This window comes from Trachurus trachurus (assembly GCF_905171665.1).
Source record: "Trachurus trachurus genome assembly, chromosome: 16".
Classification (NCBI taxonomy): Eukaryota; Metazoa; Chordata; class Actinopteri; order Carangiformes; family Carangidae; genus Trachurus; species Trachurus trachurus.
This window is the reverse complement of record NC_139902.1, coordinates 30673085-30691625: the sequence shown is the minus strand read 5'-3', so window position 1 is coordinate 30691625 and position 18541 is coordinate 30673085. Positions and strand designations below refer to the sequence as shown.

General features: G+C 42.3%; 1 protein-coding gene across 1 annotated transcript; it reads right to left on the bottom strand.

The window, feature by feature from the left end:
* Positions 1–9224: 9224 nt before the first annotated feature.
* On the bottom strand, positions 9225–18139 carry nes (nestin; the record flags this gene model as incomplete). Its single annotated transcript, XM_083990343.1, has 4 exons — positions 9225–12073; positions 12701–12774; positions 15814–15938; positions 17303–18139. 4 exons carry the CDS (start codon positions 18137–18139, stop codon positions 9225–9227), a joined length of 3885 nt encoding a protein of 1294 aa, XP_083846469.1.
* Between the last annotated feature and the right edge of the window lie 402 nt (positions 18140–18541).

Sequence of the window (18541 nt, the reverse complement as noted above, 5' to 3'; positions counted from 1 at the left end):
ATATTGATACATATCAGTAATACTACTACTACTACTACTACTACTAATGATACTGTTTTTCTTCCATAAATAGTTCATTGATAACAACAGTAACAGTAGTAGGTACTGACACTTGGCTACTATCTTGCGTAGCTACCAGCTGCCAGTACTCTGTGTAACTAAAGTATAAATACCTGACTATAGCTTAGGTAACAGCATAACTGTTAAAGTTTACCCACCTACCTCCTTGGCTCTGATTGGTCAGTGGAGATGTCCATCTACAAGCTACAAGACGTTAGTAAAGCCGTGAAAATAACAGACTTTTTTCTTGTCACGCATTACATCGACGCTCGGTGTCGGTGATGCTCCGCTGTCTTTCCCGAACCTCCGGGAGTGAAACCTGATGGATCCGGAGAGGTGGCCGCCATTTTGGAAACAGGAAGCTAACGAAAACAAACATGTCTACTGATGAAAATACACCAGAAAAACGAGTGGAAAGCGACGATATTTACTCGAAATACTCTGATGAAAATACCCTGTACTTATTTTTGTGACCTTTGTGAGTTCATCAAATGAAGGGATGGAGAGAAGATCCAACTAGGCTACGATCCACACCGCCATCTTGGTTCTCCTGCTATTGATAAATCATATTATTGTGCACATTATTAGCTCAGACTGAATGGGATATTTGAATTCTAGAGACTGTAAGCAATGTTACAAGGTTAAGATTGAATATATTGACAGAAATATTTACTCAGAACCTTTTACATTCAGTACACAGAGGCCTCTGAGTGGTGAGTGGTTCTTCTACAGCTTTACAGGAGGATATAAAAGTTGCCGGTGGTGATACATGGAGCCACTTCAGGCTCAGATCAATAATTGATACTTAAAAGAGAAATAGTCTGATAGATCTCCTCCTCCTCCTCCTCCTCCTGTCTCCACAGGGGACGGAGCTGCTGACGGTCTGAGACAAATCTGTGACTCTTGGATGTGTAAATAATATTGATGGAAACTTCCCCTGGAGCCGGAGGAGGGGGCAGGAACACTAGGAACACTACTGTGGTTCAGTTCAGTCTCTGAAAGTATACATTACAAACACATTAATCAATAAATTGTCAAAAAAAACACACACACACATTATGAAGACAGAGCAGGATTTGTAATAGATCTGTTAAACCACATCTTGTAAAGATTAAACTGTAACATGCTCATTTCTTGGAGATAGCTCGCATGAAAACAATTTGTCCTCTTTTTTACCCCTCTTCATCTTGACACCAGGCGTCAAAACTCAGAATCAAAGAACAATTATTTTCTGATAATTGGGTAAACAAAGCTTTGCCGTGTCTGCCGGGCTAAGAATAAGTATTTGGTGATCACAGGAAAACTGCACATGTCAACTTTAATCACCAGCAGATGACAAAAGAGGAGAAATAAATAATTTCCGGCATCTTTTCAAGTCAGGCAATTTGTTCAGGTCCTTTTTTTTTGACAGAGGCGGCCAATGAGAGAGCAGGTTGGTTGGTTTTTAATTGATAAAAACAAAATTACTGATAAAAATACATTTTAACTGATTATTATTCTTTTTAAAATTATGATTAAAAACACCACACACAATCTTACACAACTGTATTCTATACTTTCCCTTTCTCGAATATAAATCCAGTTCAAATAAAATGCAGCGGATAAAAATATCTGAGCTGATCCATCTTGATTGATCACATGACTGATCACGTGATTGGGCGTCGCCAGAAATTTGTGATGTCAAAATGAGGTCACGAGCCAAAAACGGTTACTGTATTGTAATGGACTACCTGTTTTCACTTCTGTGTTGCATCACTGAATATTACACCACTACATCAGTTACAGCTCAGTTTTAGGAGACATAGTTTGGTTAAAATTGTGCTGATTTAAACCATCAATACCAAACTACTGTTAAAAAAAAAGAAAATAGGAATGAATAAAGGTCTTGAATTCCCCGGTTGAACGTTAATGTGTTGGTTGTGTCAACTTTAACCACCAGCTTTCATGGTTTCAGCAACACTAGAGTGTGATGTCGTCCTTCAGTGGTTGCAGTCGGCTCTAAGCGTGAGACTGCAGCCAAACATCCAGTGACTTCACAGGTTTTGCATGATGTGGCAGTGACTCCCACCCCCCAGACTAGGGGAGACCGGGGATGGTTGTAACACTTTTTGTCTCAGCTCCCATAACTTGCAGTGTTTGGCTCCCACATTTTGACAAATACAAATAGCTGCTACAAATAGCAATACCCTAAACTTCTGAAAGTTGATCACAGAATTCACTATTTGATGTCAAATGCAAGGAGTGCCACTGTTACAACCTATACCCCACTACCAGGGGTACCTGGGGTAAATTGTAACAGTGAGATTAAAAACTAAAAACTTCGACCAAACCACAAAAACATGCTTCTATGCAAGTTTATTATTGTGCATGTGCCAACACTAAAACATCTTCCTGTGTCAGTTTGAACAAAAATAACTCCTCACTGACGGCTAAATGAAGAACAGTGACAGTGGTGTGGATCCTAATATTAGAAAGCTGTCTTATAGAACAACTTGTGATAATGATAATACGATGATTTGTTGCTATGTGCCACTTATGCACCTGTGCTGTACACTTTGAGGTTAGCCACTCTACATGCACTTTATGAGGCAGCATAGAATGATGATGGGTATAATGACGAACTGTGTAGGTATTTTTACTGTTTCTTATTTTTATTGTATTGTTTTTGTATGAATGTCTCTCACTGTGAGCCAAATTTACCTGCGGGTACAAATAAAGCAATCTAATCTAATCTAATCTAATAATACCGATCAATGGTGAACACATGTATGAATGGAAACCTTCAGCAAGAGGTCAGAATATGCTCGTAGTTCATGTAATAAGAAAGATGGTTGACACTTGATGACACTTAATAAAACAACAAAGATAAAAGGTGTTAGCCTACAACCACCTTCATCCTCTGTCAGCCACTGTTTGACCGGTTGTACCAGCAAGGTGGTTTGAAATAAACATTGATGAAATTACTCACATTTGTACCTAAAACCTGCTCTTTCTTCTTATATAAGTTACCCAATTCAAACTTCAACAGTATCGATACGAGTCAAAATTTAGACTTGGTCCAAAATATAAATTTTTTACCTAAAAAAATGGGGTGGGTACTCATGATATTAATCACATAACTCTAATGTTATCACTTATTGGTGAAAATTATGCTGTTAAACCATCCCTTTGTTACAACCATCCCCGGTCTCCCCTAACCCCGGCCTGTTGGTGGGGGCTGCAGGCCGTCAGCTGGTGGGGGAAGGCAGTGTGTCCACCGCTTCACGTCTCAGACAGACACACACTCCTGGCTCAACAGGCGGTTAATAATACACACACTCATACAGCTCAGTCGAGCATTGTTTGTCAAACAGTCTGGTCACTTCCTGTCGCTGAGCGATGGCTGTAGCTTTTTTTTGACTGATGTTATCTTTTTTTAACACTGTGACTGACGAGTGGAAAAACCCTCTACAGTGACCTCTTTATGCTCAGTGTGAGTGTGTGACATCTTCCAAAGCTTAGACGTAGCGTTACTGTAGCATTAGCTTGAAGATGCAGGAGTGAATTTACAAAAAATATAACAGATATTAACTGGATAGAAAGGCGACTGTATGTTAATGTTAACAGCATGCGTGCATTGTGGTTTTCACAGTGCTGGATGAGACAGAGAAGTGGTGGAGCGGTTGTATGACTCATGGTCTTCCTCTTAGCCTTCGTTTGTGCACTGTGTGTTGTCATGGGCGTGGCCGGTCATACAGCTAACTTAATTTCCTCACACTAATTAGATTACTGTGTGGGCATCTGCTGGCACACAGACACACAGATGCACAGCAGCAGAGGAAATAACACACTTCTGCTTCTGACGACTGAATGCAACCGAACCCTTTTAACAGAAAACAGGTTTGTTTTTCTATAAGTTGAATTCATATTGGATCACGAACCACGACTCTGCAGTTTCCTCTTTTACATTGGTCATGGTTGACGCCCCTCAGAGATCTCCAGGAAATACAAATGCTTGTTGTTGCAGTCCAGTGACATAACGGTGATAAGTGATAGTGGAAATACTTGATAGCTTGAAATGTGCTCCACACCTTTTATATACAAGACCTTATTGAAGAAAACCCTAACACAGTCTAGAGGTTTTGATAAGAATCAAGTTTTAATAGCATCATCTTAGGGCACCCCACTCCCCTTCTTGCAAAAAACAGTGTAGAAACAATGTTTTTTATTTACAACCTTCTGTTTCTCCTGCTCTAAATGATTTCAGCAGAAATGTGTTCATGTTCCTTTCTGAAGTGGTTTGTCTGATTAAACCCAGAGGAACCCGCTGGGATCTTTTAAAGAAGTAGAAGCAGATATTTCACACTGACTTTCTGGCCTTGTGATTTAATTCACCACTGAATACTAATAACACAGACTGAAGCATCAAAGACAGTTCAGTTGTTGGTCAGACACTGTTCCTGTCTCTTATTTACAACATTTACCATCCTCACCTCACCCTCACCCCCTTATAATGAGACATTTATCTTCCAATCAGATCAAATAAAACCCGCAGAGTGAGGGGTGACACAGCAACATTTCTCAAACACATGATCGGGAACTCAAACATCCAGGTCAGGACCTCTGCCGATACTGTCCTCATGAAGGATTAGAGTCTATTCACGAGCCGCTCCCAAACTGAGCGGCAGCTGTCGGTCACAGATTGCACACTCCAGTGCAACCTCTGCTCTATTTTAATACAGGCTGGTGACCGATGACTTACTGAGCAGGATTTGATGGTGCTGTAATGCAGTCGGATGCCTGAGGCCCCTGAGTCACCCAGATAAATACTAGAGAAGACCGAGTGTTACGGTGGGGCAGATGGATGTTGCATGCATCACCTGTCAAACTGCAACAGGAAGCCAATGATTCTGCTTTTTTATCATGATCAGAGATAACCTGAGAGGGGACAGCTCTTTGAAAATGATTTAAACTCTGAGGGACCAAATATTAAAAGTGTTCAGAAAAGAAAATTGAATTTGAGCCCACTGTGGGTCTTAACATTAGTGTAATAACTCAAATATCAGACAATGTAGCCCAAACTTTGTGCAAAACTCTATTTTCGAGTAAATCCGGGATGAAAGTGGGGTAGTTTTTTTCACATTGGATAATGCAGGCGCACGAATTATGCGCCACGTTGCTTCATCAGCCAATGCTATTGGATCCGTCAATCAAACGTCTGAGACACATACACACACACGAGCTCGGTCTTGCCCCAAACATCAAATATTCCGACCAATCAAATTTGTTTTCTTTACTTGGGTAAACTCGTGCGGCAACTTGTGGAAACTGGTAGAAGGAGGCGCGACAAACAGGACAAACGGCCGTTTCTGAACACCTTTAAGAGTGCTTTCACACTTGGATCGATTGAAGACGTTCGGAAACGGGGAGCGGTTTTCATCAAAGATCGGTTAGGGCCGTAAATATAGGCTATACAAAAGACTCGGATTGGGTCGGGTCTGGGCTTCAACCTCGGTTTGGACTGTGTCAGATTTTAATTTTCAGCCCCGTTGAGACCTCTCCTCCATGGATTTTATTACTTTTTAAAAAATTTCTGACCAATAAGAGAAGAGTTTGTTAGCGCATGGCATTTGTTTACAACTTTGGACCATTTGGAACTGTTAACGGCCCCAAATAAAGAAGACAACAGTTTAGTATCAATTTGCAGGTGTGAATACGCCCCAAGTGTCTAAGAAAGGTTGAATCAAGAGTGGCTGGACCTGGTTGTAGATGGGGTGTTGCATCTCATCCAGAATCTATCTACAGACAAGTCCGGTTGTCTTTGATTCAGCTTTTCTTGGATAAGTGAGAATCTCTATTTCAAGTACTTCATCATTCCTAATCAGCTCTTCTAGAGATACCTGTGCCTTTTCTGGTATAGCTCTAGCTCTACAGTAGGAGAACCCAGTGGAGATCCCACTCAATCAATCACGGCAATGACATGAGGAGTAAATCAATAGAGAAGGGATGACGGATGGCAGATGGCTACCGGAGCACACATGTGCACACACCACCACAAAGAGCTTAGAAAGGTTTACGTCTCTCCTAATGGACCCATACAACCCCCCCCCCCCCCCCCCCCAATATTAATGAACTGTGGCAAACAGCCATTGGTCACGGGTCGATCAAAGAAGAGAGTTGTGTCTTTAGCAATTTCGCTGCAATACTTATTTATTCCTGTGAGCTGAATGCCTTTTGTACAGAAGAACTAGAGCACCAAGACCCGAGGATGCACCAGTGAACACCAGAACAATCAGAACCACCAGCAATGCCTCAAAAAGTAGTAGATGGGACATCAGAACAAGGATGGTCTGGTTTTCTTATTCATCTTGGTTCGTGGTGGTTGTTTGCCAAAAGCGTATTCTAGCTGTGCCGATAAGTCACCACAAACACAACAGTGCTTTTATCAGGAGCTCTGCCAGGTTTTGTGGTAACCAGGGAGCTTGTTAGTGAAAACTTGGCACACAGCAAACACGTGTCGTTGACGGTTGGTTTGACCTTCGCTAATAGGGTTTTACTGCATCAAGTTGCCAATGAATAAAATGATTCATGCAGACATCAAAAGATCCCTCCAACTACCCTCCATGATTTATCACCAATATGGGCCAGAGTGTCTGTGCCAGACAAACTTTTAACTACACTAATTCCCTGCATGTTTAAAAAAGACAGCAGGTTTCTCTTGATGCTCAATGACTTGTTTTAATCGACTTGTTCGGTTCATGCCAAACTTCTTCAACTAGGATCTTCACTAAAACATTACGTTTGTTGTGCTGTATTATACCATAAACATGACGACACAAGACTCAACTAGATCATGCTGGATAAAAAAAAATTTAATTGACACATGCCTTCATTTTACTTTATCAAATAGTCTATATTCCACAATATCCAATAAGTGAAAGAATGCCTTTAGCAACCAGGAATCACATTAGGATTTTCTCATACAGAAACTATAGATCAAATGGAACAAAAACATTCACTGATTGCATGAACTAAACAGACCAAAAAAGCTTAAATTAGAGCCTAAAGTTACCACAGATTCACAGCTGTGTGTTGGAAGTGTTAATATGTAGGTTGCTCAACACTGAAACATTATGTTTCCCATGATACCAGTTGATATTTGGAAGTGAATCAGAATTTGAATCTCATCTGTTGTGGCCCTAATCCCGAGGCATTGATAGATCGTATGACGGTGTCTTGGTGGGACATGCCTATTGATGGGTGGAGAATAGGAGCATGCCAGACAGCTGCCCTAATACCATTCCAGCACTTTAGCCCTCTCACAGTGAATAAGGCTGTCTGTGGTTTCCTTCCTACCCAAGCTCTCATTGGGCAGATCTGGCCAGTGAGGAGGCGAGCGCCCACTAAAATAGCCATCATTGTTTGGTAAAACTGACTAATGAATGATGGACGGGGGGTGGGGGAGGTGGGGAGGGTGAAAGCGGGAAAGGAGAGGAGCTGAGGTCACACATTGTTCCCCCTTTCGGTCTTTTTCTCTGGACTGTCTCGTGGGACGGCTGTTTGCTAGCGGAGGGCCCCGGTGCTGCTTTGTTAGCTTGCCTGCTTTGAGGTCAGTGAGTGAAGCTGGGGTGTTGCCAAGTCCAAGCTCACATAAACGCACAGACACACACAGCTTCACAGCCTTCGTCATTGTAATACCCCAAAGGAAACAGGGATGGAAGCTCAGCCAGCAGCTGGCTGCTTGACCTTGTCTTGAGGATGCAACTGCAGAGGGTTTTTACTTTTAGAGGCGTGTCTCATCAATCATTACCGGCCAGGTCCCTCTTTTAAGGAAACCGGCATTCATCTTATTTTCACCGACAAATGCCTCCTCTGGGTATTTGGTAGCAAAGGTGTTGCATGATTCATTTCATGTGATTCTGTAAAATTACCACTTTAACACTTTATTTTACAGGTCTATAATTTTGATAAGTTCCCTGGAAAGAACATTGTAATTTTGTGTCTATTGAGGGAAAAGGTTTAATTCTTTTAAAGAATGGCACCATCTAATTCTCAGAGAAAATCAAAGTGTAACCTTCTCCATAAATGCTGTTGTGTGTGCTTACAGGCACCTTTAACCCCATTTTTTCACATTGGTTGTCGGCACAAAAGACCTCTATGTGACACTAGCAAAAGACTGTGGTAATTGAACTGTATTTTCCCTGTAATTAGCATAACATTTTATAGTTCTATCCAGGACAATTAGAGAATATTATTAGAAAATTACACACCGGTAAAATGAAGTAGCAATAAATCAGCCATAAAGTGGTGGATTTAGGCCATCACTGATTTGCCAATATTCTTTTCTCTAGGAAAAGCTAACATGATGCTAACACCAATTCACCAGAGAAGTGATCAGTGGAATCATTGTGACTGTCATTCAGCTCTCTGGAATAGAAATTAACTGTATTAGTTTGTGTATTTAGGTGATGTCAGTGTGTGAGGTGCACGGTGTGAGAAAACAAGGTCAACAAGGTTCAAACAAAGAGACTGTATTACATAATCTATTTTTTATTCTGTAATTGTACCGCAGCATTAATTTCGTGGATGGAAATAAAATGTGAAACTAGTTTGCTCACCTTTCAGACCAATCAAATAGAAACAAAAGCATCTGTTTATTTATATGGGTTATCTTTAGATATCAACTTTTATAAGCAAGTCATTCGTTCACTCTGAGTCAGCTGTCAAATCAGAGAACTCACAAGCAGAAACACTAGCTGCTCTTTTGATACTCTACAAAGAATTCTACCCTTCTGGCGTCATTGATTTCCATCAGTCAGTAAAATCAGATTAAGCAGCAATCAATAAACCCTTTGACATTCAAATGACATTCTTTGTTCTGTCTCCATGCTTTTCCCACATGCACAAATTCTCAACCTTTCTTCACATGCACACTAAAAGACTGAAAGACTAAACAATTAGGAAGTAGAATATGATTAGTCAAATGTGGTGGTACAGTATAAGGAAACATGATGAGAGCTCTGTATCTTTATAGACAGAATTGGCACATTGGTGGTTAGCGCCAATGAGGTGCGCACCAAGGCACGACTTTGGTTTTCCTAGTAAATGCATTCTACAGAAACTAGGTTCACTTTGTCTAACACTGATACGGTCTAAACAGGTTCACCTAAAACTTCTTTGCTTCCTTATACCGTTTCCTCACCAGATGACCAAGATTCACCCTCAACTTCAGACTCCTCAGAGTGGACCAACTCCCCCTCAACAGCACTTCTACACAACAGCTGCTTGACCTCAGAATGCATCTGCCCCTGTTCCTCTTTAGTGGTCAGGACTTTAGATGAGTCAATATCCACCCTGGAGTTCCCGTTAATCACGTTTGGGTTTTCTGAATGCTCCCAAAATAGGTTGTCGCCAAATCCTAGATCCTGATCCTGATTGGTTTGCTCAGATGCCTCGTTATGAGCATCATCTGGTTGATAGGTGGCACCAGTCTCTAGGGAAGACACCCAGAAGTCACTCTTCAAACTAGAGCTGAAGACACCATGCAGGCTGTTGTCTTTGCTATTTTTGTTCACTGATTCTGTTGAATCCTTCACCGCAAAGATATCGTGTTCATCAGGAGCACTGTCGGGGGAGATCTCATGGGCTTCCTCTCTGCACATCATAACACCTTCATCAGAGCCTCCATCATCATGGAGGTTAGATCCGGGGCCATCGTCACATTTTTGATCATGTCTAATCTGAAAGTCTTCACTCGGATTCTGTAGGACCTCCCATTCACCTGTTTCTGGAACATTAGGGAATGCCTGACAGTCAACAGCCTCTTCACCCGGATGTTCTTGAGGATCAGGTTCCTCTACAGAAGCAACATCTTCCACCTCAGTGGGGGCAGCTGCAACCTGCAGTTTTTCCTGTGATGCTGAGTCTGGTTTTTCTGAGTTGAGGTTGAGATCTTCTGTCTCAGGCCTGCAGATTAAGTCACTAAAACCGGCACAGTCCTCTGTTACATCAACATGCGTCACCATGGATACGTTTTGTTCATCCACTTCCTCTCTTTTGTCTTGAGCACTTGTATCTTCTTGCTCAACCTCATCAGCCAGAGTGTCTGTTTGAGGCATTACCTCTGATGAATCAGTTGAACAGAGGTTCTCAGGAGGCTGATCTGTAATTGTGTTAGGAGATTCAAAATTGCTCAGGTCAGGCTCTGCACCATCTGTTTTTGTTTGTCCATCCTCTTCTTGCTCAGACTGCAGGTGTAGCATCTCCTCACTCTCGGTGACTTGCTGCTGAGCAAAGTGAGCACTGTAGCTCTCAGTAGACAGGTCTTCTAATTCCTGCTCCACAAGTCTGTCTATCTCCATCTGCTCATCATAGTCTACATTTGTGGCTACATTGGGTTTGGTTAATTCTTCAGTTTCTTCATCTGAATATCTGTCAGTGTCTTGCTTTATCATTTCTTCTACACTTTCTGTATCATTCAGTGACGTAGCATGCTCACTTACAACTTCCCTGTCATCAGTATGGGCGTATACCAGGTCATATTCCTCATCCAATGCTTCCCCTTCAACCTCTTCGCACAGATCCTCCATCGTTCCAAATTTCTTTGACTTTTCTTCGCTCCATGTTCCACTTCCCATCTCTACCATCTTCTTTTCCTGTTCTCCCTCACTGGACTCGCTCTCCTCCATGTGAGAGGCCTGAGTGTTGGCATCAGTCTCGTCACTTTTGTATCGGATCAGAGGACGGGTGTCGGCGAGAGTGTTGTCCTGAGCGTAGCTGTCACTCTCCAACTCGGTCCTCCATGAAACACAGACATTTTGTGATTCGTCCTCATCGTCTTCCTCTTCTTCTTCTTTGTTAGGGGGCGGTGCACTCTCTTGGCACAATGCAGCATGGTCTTCATCATCATCTGCTTTTGTGTCCATCACCAAGTAGTCCTCTGCTTGTACATCGTGGACAAAATCCTTTCTTTTTTCATGCTCTGGTTCTCTTGCTGATATGTCTTCCTCTGGTTCGGCACGTTGTCTTTCCGCTTCATCGTCTTTGATGCCATCATCTGTTTTCAAATCAACCTTCCTCTCAATCACACTATCCCATGTGTCCATCTCTTCTCCATCAGGGTACAACTTATCCTCGACATCTGTCTCATTTGTTCCAACCAAAGAAGAGTTGACCTTATGTGTTATCTCACCAATGTCGCCATTTGAGCCGTTTTCTTCTCGGCTGAAATCTGTAAACTGAGTGAACTCACTTTCTGCATTCTCACATTCAGACATTGGACTGCTGGTCCTGGATTCAAAGGTTGGCTCAAGCACTGCCTCGGTTTCAGAGTCAGTCTCCTCTTGCACCTGCTCTACTGCTTTACCTATGGACTCTGTACTTCCCCATGCTTCAATTGAAGCATGTGGCTGTTGCACACCATCTTTTTCAGTTGGGCCTTCAATAGGCATGTCAGTGTCAGATTCATCGAGGAAAACACAGGCCTGCTCTGACATTCTGACGTGGTACGGTGTAAGGTTGGGTGTTGTCAACTGATGGTGAATAACTTCATCTTTGAAGGGCGGCTCGCTGCTGAGGCCAGATTCGACCTGATTACTGACGACTGACTCCACAACTGTTTCCTCAGGAGCTTCATCATCATCAACATCCCTCCGGTCCTCCTTATTTTCATTGGCCCCCAATGCAGCCTGAGTAAAGGACTCCTGCTCATTGGGAGGTGAGAGAGGCTCAGCATAGGTGACTTTCTCATGAACCTCCTGTGGTCGGAAGTTTTCAACAGCCCCATCTTGTAATATTTTTGGATAGGGGGTTTCCCATGTTGCTGACTTGGTTGCATCTTCCTCGGAAGGTTTATTTGAAATCTTTGGAGTTTCGTTGAAAGTTGCAGGTTTTCTGCTAAAGATCGGGGTTGCAGGTATTGCTGTTGGTGCTTTTCCTGTTATGGCACGGAAAGGTGAAAGGGAAGTGGTCTTGTGGGTAGCAGACGGCTGGGTTTGGTAATTCTTTCTAACTGCTCGAGGACAAAACGCCACGTCTGTAGAGGAAAAGAGCAGAGCTCATGAATACACAATGGACTAATCTACTGTAATATTGACTTGCTCTGATGTCTGAATATACTGGGTCTAAATGAAGCCAACCACATCCTCATAACTACGCTGTCAAATATACTGCATCCTGACATATTTGATGTCTTCACACACTGCTGACTAGTGCTTCAGGTAATCCCTTATAATCTTAACGTGACAGAGTTGCTGTGCATTATTAAAACGCATGTTCTCCAAGGAGCTCGGACACTAATGGGGCAATATTGATTGTCATTTCCTTTCACCATTGTCTAAGTTACCGGAAAGCAAAGCCATATGGCTCAATAACCTTAGGGGACTCTCTTGGGTGGCTTGCATTACAGGACCCAAAGTGCCGAGCTCAGCCTGGTTAGCCACACCCACCCCCCTCCACCACTCTCCAGTTCAACTAATGTGATTACAAATGGTCTCAAACATGTGCCCCACTTTTAGGGGCTTTTAGTTAAACAAAGTGATACTATGCCTTCACAAAGGGTGCGAATGGAAATAAAGGAGAGGACAGTGAGGCACTAAACACTGCAGCAGCGCAGTCCCTGACATTGTGCTGATGTATGGATATTGTTTGTTTATTTGATTACCTGTGATGGAAATGTTTCGTGGCTGATTTAGCAAAGCGACGCCCCCACCGAGGCTTTCACTGTCCAGTAGTGCTCTGCAGAGAAAGACAACAATAGAAACAGGTTAAATCTCAAAGTCATATGCAGCCTTCTGGAGATGTGTGAATATATATTATTATATTTTATTTATATATTATATATTCTAGATTTGGATGGTGCCACACACAGAGCGGTGGGTGGGAGCACGAATGGAGGACGACTTTTGTTGCTCTTGAGCAGCATGAACAGACTGAGGTCTGTTGTTATGGTAATGAAGGAAAGGCCTTGCTATTGAGGAGCCATCTGCAGCACACACACACACACACACAGTGTGACAATGACAGCAGATATTATGAGCAGCCCATGCAGCACTAACGCCACTGTTTGCATTCACACATGTGGATCACACCAATCTCCATTCCAACACATAATTAGCTGCATGTTTAACATTTTAACTTTTTCTATCTGCATTTCTTTACAAGATGCTGAAATACCCCAGATACACAACATAGATAGAACAGTTTCATGTGCAGTGAATGACATTGAAACTTGTCCTCTAGTTATGAACCCCCCCACACCCCCATCTCGCTCCCTCTGCTGTTATTCTAGACTCCCATAGCTCATAAATCGGTAGCTCTACACTGAAGGGTGAGGGTCAATATTTTGAGGAGGTGGGGGACGGAGCAAGGAGACGCCACCACAGCTCTATAATGGATAAGTTACTCTGTCTGAGGACAACAAAGGCTGCTGTTTCAATGAGATACCTAACCTTTAGCCCAGACGGCTGCACCCGCTCCGGACCGCTCTTTATTTGTCGGATGGATGGATGGGTGGATATTTGCGCTGTTACTATTGTGCTGTTTGCGCTATAGTGTTTCAGTAGGTTAAACTAATCACCTAAATCAGAGCTGACATAGTGTGATATCAGCTGAGCTGGATGTATTTGGAGTTTCACTGGTGCTGTGATCTTTAGTTATCAATATATGGATATCAAAATCAGTAACACTTTATAATAAGTGCATTAGTTAAGTATAAAATACTGAATTTATCATTTATAACACATGGATACTCATTAGTATGTAGTTTATTAACACAGTTAAAAATGTTTTACTCATCATTGAAAAGCACTAACTGTATTTATAAACTACATACTAATGAGTATTCATGCGTGATAAATGAAAAGAATGAAATAATTCAGTATTTATTAATGCTTAACTAATGCTTAATAATGTGTACTCATTATAAAGTGTTACCACCAAATCCAACCCTGAGGCACATAAGCTTCTTCCACCTTGTATTTATTGTTTAGTATATGACTCTACATACTCTTGCCACTCCATTACGTTTTTGTTCCATTTAATAAACTTGAGTTCCTGGTATTGGGTTGTCAGTGTCAGACAATTGCATAGTTCCTTCCTTCCTCTTTTTTAAATATGTCTTACTGTATTTAAAAGATGTTGACACCCTTTGAAGCCAGTCATGAAATGATACTGCAAATATGTGTCAATCTAATTTCTAATCAATCCTGTGGATATTTTCTAAATGAACTGATAAAGTGTTTAGTCTCCAAATCATTTAGCTTTACGTATGCACATATAATATGAAAATGTCTCTCTTTGATTTTGATCAAACGTGCCGCAGGTGCCGTTTGCCATGTTGAAATCAACACGAAAACGTCTTGAGAAGCTTTAGTGTTTTACATCTGAGCAGTTTCCCCTTTTTCACTGGAGCGTGATGACAAACCACCAACACCACGCACAAAGAGTCAAGGTAAAGAGTCAAGGCAAAGACTTAATTACTCAGTACTCCATCTCCTTTTTCAGTTACAATATTCACTCAGTAATCTCAGTAGAATGGTTCTTTTTCAGCCATGGATCACAATACAGTATATTTGATGGAAATAGTTAAACATAATCAATCAAGCATCAGTTTCCCTTGGGGTGTCTGTAAGAAACGTGAAGAGGAAATACATTCAACTGTGACTGTGATAGATGGTGGCTTTTAGAAATGGTGGCACAAGATCAGAGTTACATAAGCAAAAAGCAATGTGTTGCAAGCATTTAAATCTGATAAGATTACAACCAGTTTGCAGAAGCAGTGTCGATACTGTCAAATATTGTGTTGGAATATTTTGTAATAAGTTATCAATACCATGCCATCTTTTGCATCACTGAGGCCTAGACACTTCCGAGACATTTCTTCTTCTTTTTTTAACACTGTCGATGGTTTTACAGTACAGTACATGCTCGTAATTATATCTTATCATGTGCAATACATGCCAAGTCATCTTCAAGTGTTAAACCACCCTGTGGTCACATCAACTCCGTCAAGAGACAATAACAGTTCATCACTTGCAAAAAGAAGATCCTGCGCGTGGTTTTCACAGTTACTGTCCATGTAGCACTAATCATATAGCCTACACTAAGGTTCCAATGCGCCTTAAACTCATCATCCAACTGGAAAAGATGGATGTGCAAATATTTCCCTTGAGAAAATCAACAATAGTTCTGACACATAAAACTTCAAAAATTCTGCTTGTTTTCATAATAAATAAACCTTATGTGCTGTTATGGGCCTTATGCTAAGCTAGGCTAATCATGCACCATAACCAATGCATGGAACTTTGGTAACACTTAATTAACGTTAGTTAGTACATTATTAAGCATTAATATATAAACTAATGTGTTAATTAATGCTGAGTAATGCATACATAATGATATCTAATTACATTATTCAACTTTAACTTTGAGTAGTAAACATTAATTAATTGCTTACTAATAGGCTACATTAATGAATGTGTTTCCTAATCCTACAGTAAGTAATACATAATAATGATTGTTAATATATCTGTAAACAGTTCATTAATGCTTAATAATGTACTAACTAACTAACGTTAATTAAAGGACCCTTATTGTAAAGTGTTACCGGAACTTTTAGTTTTATTAACGTGTTTAATGTTTTGTACAAGGGCAGAGATCCTGAGTCCATCTTGGAGAGGAGCATGCTGGGTGTAGCCCCCCAGTCCCACTCCCCTTCAAAGCTGTTGTGTGATTAAACTCTTCATTGAGGCTTAGGAATCTAATTTTCCTGTGTACCTGTAGGTTGCTACCTCCAGACCCAGAGACATCTTCAGCTGCATCAGGCCTCGGTTCTCCTGGAGGACGCGGTCGATGTGCTGAGCCACCTCTTCTCTCTCCACCTCCAGCCCCTCCAAGTGGGCCTGCCAAAACAGGAAGTCAAACAGGAAGAGGTAGCAGTTAAAAAAAAGCCATGAAAGCATTCTCACACGGTAGTATGCAAGGAGGAATAAACATGTCTTTGTGTTGCTAAGAAGCAAACGTCGGTGCTGAGCTAAAATTACAGCAACAATGTTTTGCTTCTTTTGCTTAAGTTTCGACCTGCCGCTCTGGCTTAGTGTTAGACAGTCCAATGTTACTGTACAGCCAGAAAGTAGCTTGGATTTGGGTGTTTCACCTCTATGACCCCAATGTGAACCAGAACTAATCCCAACAGGCTGCGTATATCATTCATATGAATATGTAGCTCCCTAGTCCCATTCACATCCAAGTCTTTTCATTTCATGAGTGCATTAGCATAGTGCAAAGCATGTCCCCCGCGGGACATCACTAAGTCTTCAGTGGGACATCTTGCAAATTACTAAAGAGTGTATAAATATTTGCCAGGAAATGAGATATCAATAGAAAACCTTATTGTAGTAAGAATAAGAGAGATCGTTTTGATGACTGCCATGCAAAAGGGAGTGTGTCTTAACTGCATTTGGTCTCAGAGGCGATCTTGCTGATTATCACATGTTCACATCCTTCTGTGGTTTCTATCACTGTTATTTTAGACATGTCTATTTTGTACTTTGTGAAACTATGACGCTGACCTTCACTGACTGCACATTTCTTGAGTAACAACGGCAGACGAGTGTGGGAAAATTTTCATGTGAGAAGAAGTTGCAAAATTATTGTCAAAAACAAAAACCAACAAAAAAAGCAGGTGTTTTTGTTTTTGTTTTGTTTTTTACGTGTCCCCTGCTGTACATAGATATTGTAACATATTGAAATGATCAACACTCAGTGGTCATTATCTTATTCATTCATAAAACTGAATCATTCTTGTCATTTTTAATGTCACAGTGCAAAATCTTTGTCCTTTTTCTTGTCAAAATGTCTCATTTCTAGTCCAAACTAATCTCTTTCCACTTAAAATAAGACTCATCACATAAAAATCAACTAGTTTTTAGATAATTTTCAAAACTTGCTCCACTATCAGATTTTTCTACTTATTTCAAGTGAAAATTTGCTTGAAAGAAATAAAAACTGTCTAAAAACAAGGTACTTTTTATGTGATGTTTCTTATAATGAGATTTGTTTTGACTAGAAATGACATTTTGACTAGAAATAAGACAAATATTCTTGGTAAGATATTTGAGTTTTTGCAGTGCAATACCGACAATTTGATGATGAGCACTTTGGGTTCTGACCCATTGTTTTGTGAGTGAGTATTTAATCACTGAAAGGATATTTTAATCATAATGCTCCATAAACAGATGTTATAAACAGGATGCTCTGCACTGACCTGGAGCTGCTGGACCTCCTGGCTGTGTCTGTCTCTCTTCTGCACTGCACTCTTCTCCAGATGCAGCCTGACGTCCTGAGCCGAGACCATCTCCTTCTCCAGGGCTTGGAGCCTCAGCTGGCTTTCTCTCTTCTCTTTCTCCACTTGGGTCAAACGGCCCCTGGCCTGGTTGAGCGACTCCTCGAGCTGAGCCAACTGGCCCTGGTAGGCCTCCGCTGCCTCCTGCCAGGCTTTGGTGGCCCTCTGGGAGAACTCCTGCCCCAGCTGTTGGAGGTTTGGTGCCTGGTGGTGGCTCCGTTGGGCCAGCGTGGGCGGCGTTGTGGCTCTGGAATGGGTCAGTGTGGCCTCCAAGTGGGCCACATCCTCCTGATGGGTTTGAATCAGGAGCCTCATCTCATGCTCCAGATGACTGACCTTCTCTCTCAGCCAGATCTGCGCCCTGTGTTCCCCCTCCAGCTCCTTCCTGCTTTGCTCCGCCATCGTCTCGGCCTTGACGTGGGCCTGAGCCTCCCTCTGTCTCTGCAGGTCCAGGGCTTGGAACTCCTCGGTCAGCCGGCCGACCTCGAGCTCCGTGTGGACCCTGTCCCTCCAGGCCGCGTCCAGCTCCAGCCTCGCTTGCCGCAGCTCTTCCTCCAAGCCCTTCCTGCGTGTCGAAGCTCCATGACGGCCGCGTCTCAGAGCTTGGATCTCCTTGGCGAGCAGCGAGTTCTCTTCCTCCAAGAGTTTGACCCGGTTCAGGTAGGTCTCCAGGCGTCGGTTCAAGTTCAGCATCTGGTGCTTCTCCTCGCCCAGGCAGCTGTGGTGGTGGGAGCTTTTATGAATGCCGTGCAGCTCCATGTCAAAGAGGTTTGGCAAAACCAAGGCCTCGCTCAGACAAACACTGATTAAGATTTGGCAGCCAAGCGAATCTGCAAGTCCAGGCCTGAGTCAGTGTGTGTGTGGAGAGAGAAAGAGAGAGAGAGATGGGGGGGCGGTGAGGGGGTTCACAAGAGTGAGGCTCCCGCGAGGATCTGGCACTGTGGCTGCCAGCAGTGGGCTTCCCTTTCATACTGGAGTTAATGAAGGGGCTGGACACATGGACAGAATGGGAGGAGGGATGGGAAGGGAGGAGACTGAAGCCTTGGAGAGGGAGGAGAGGGGATGAGAGAGGATGGGAGAGAATGGTGAAGGAGAGATTAGATGAGATGAGATGGAGGGGTAGGTGGAGTAGTGGGGCTGAAAGAGATGGGAAAGGGCAGA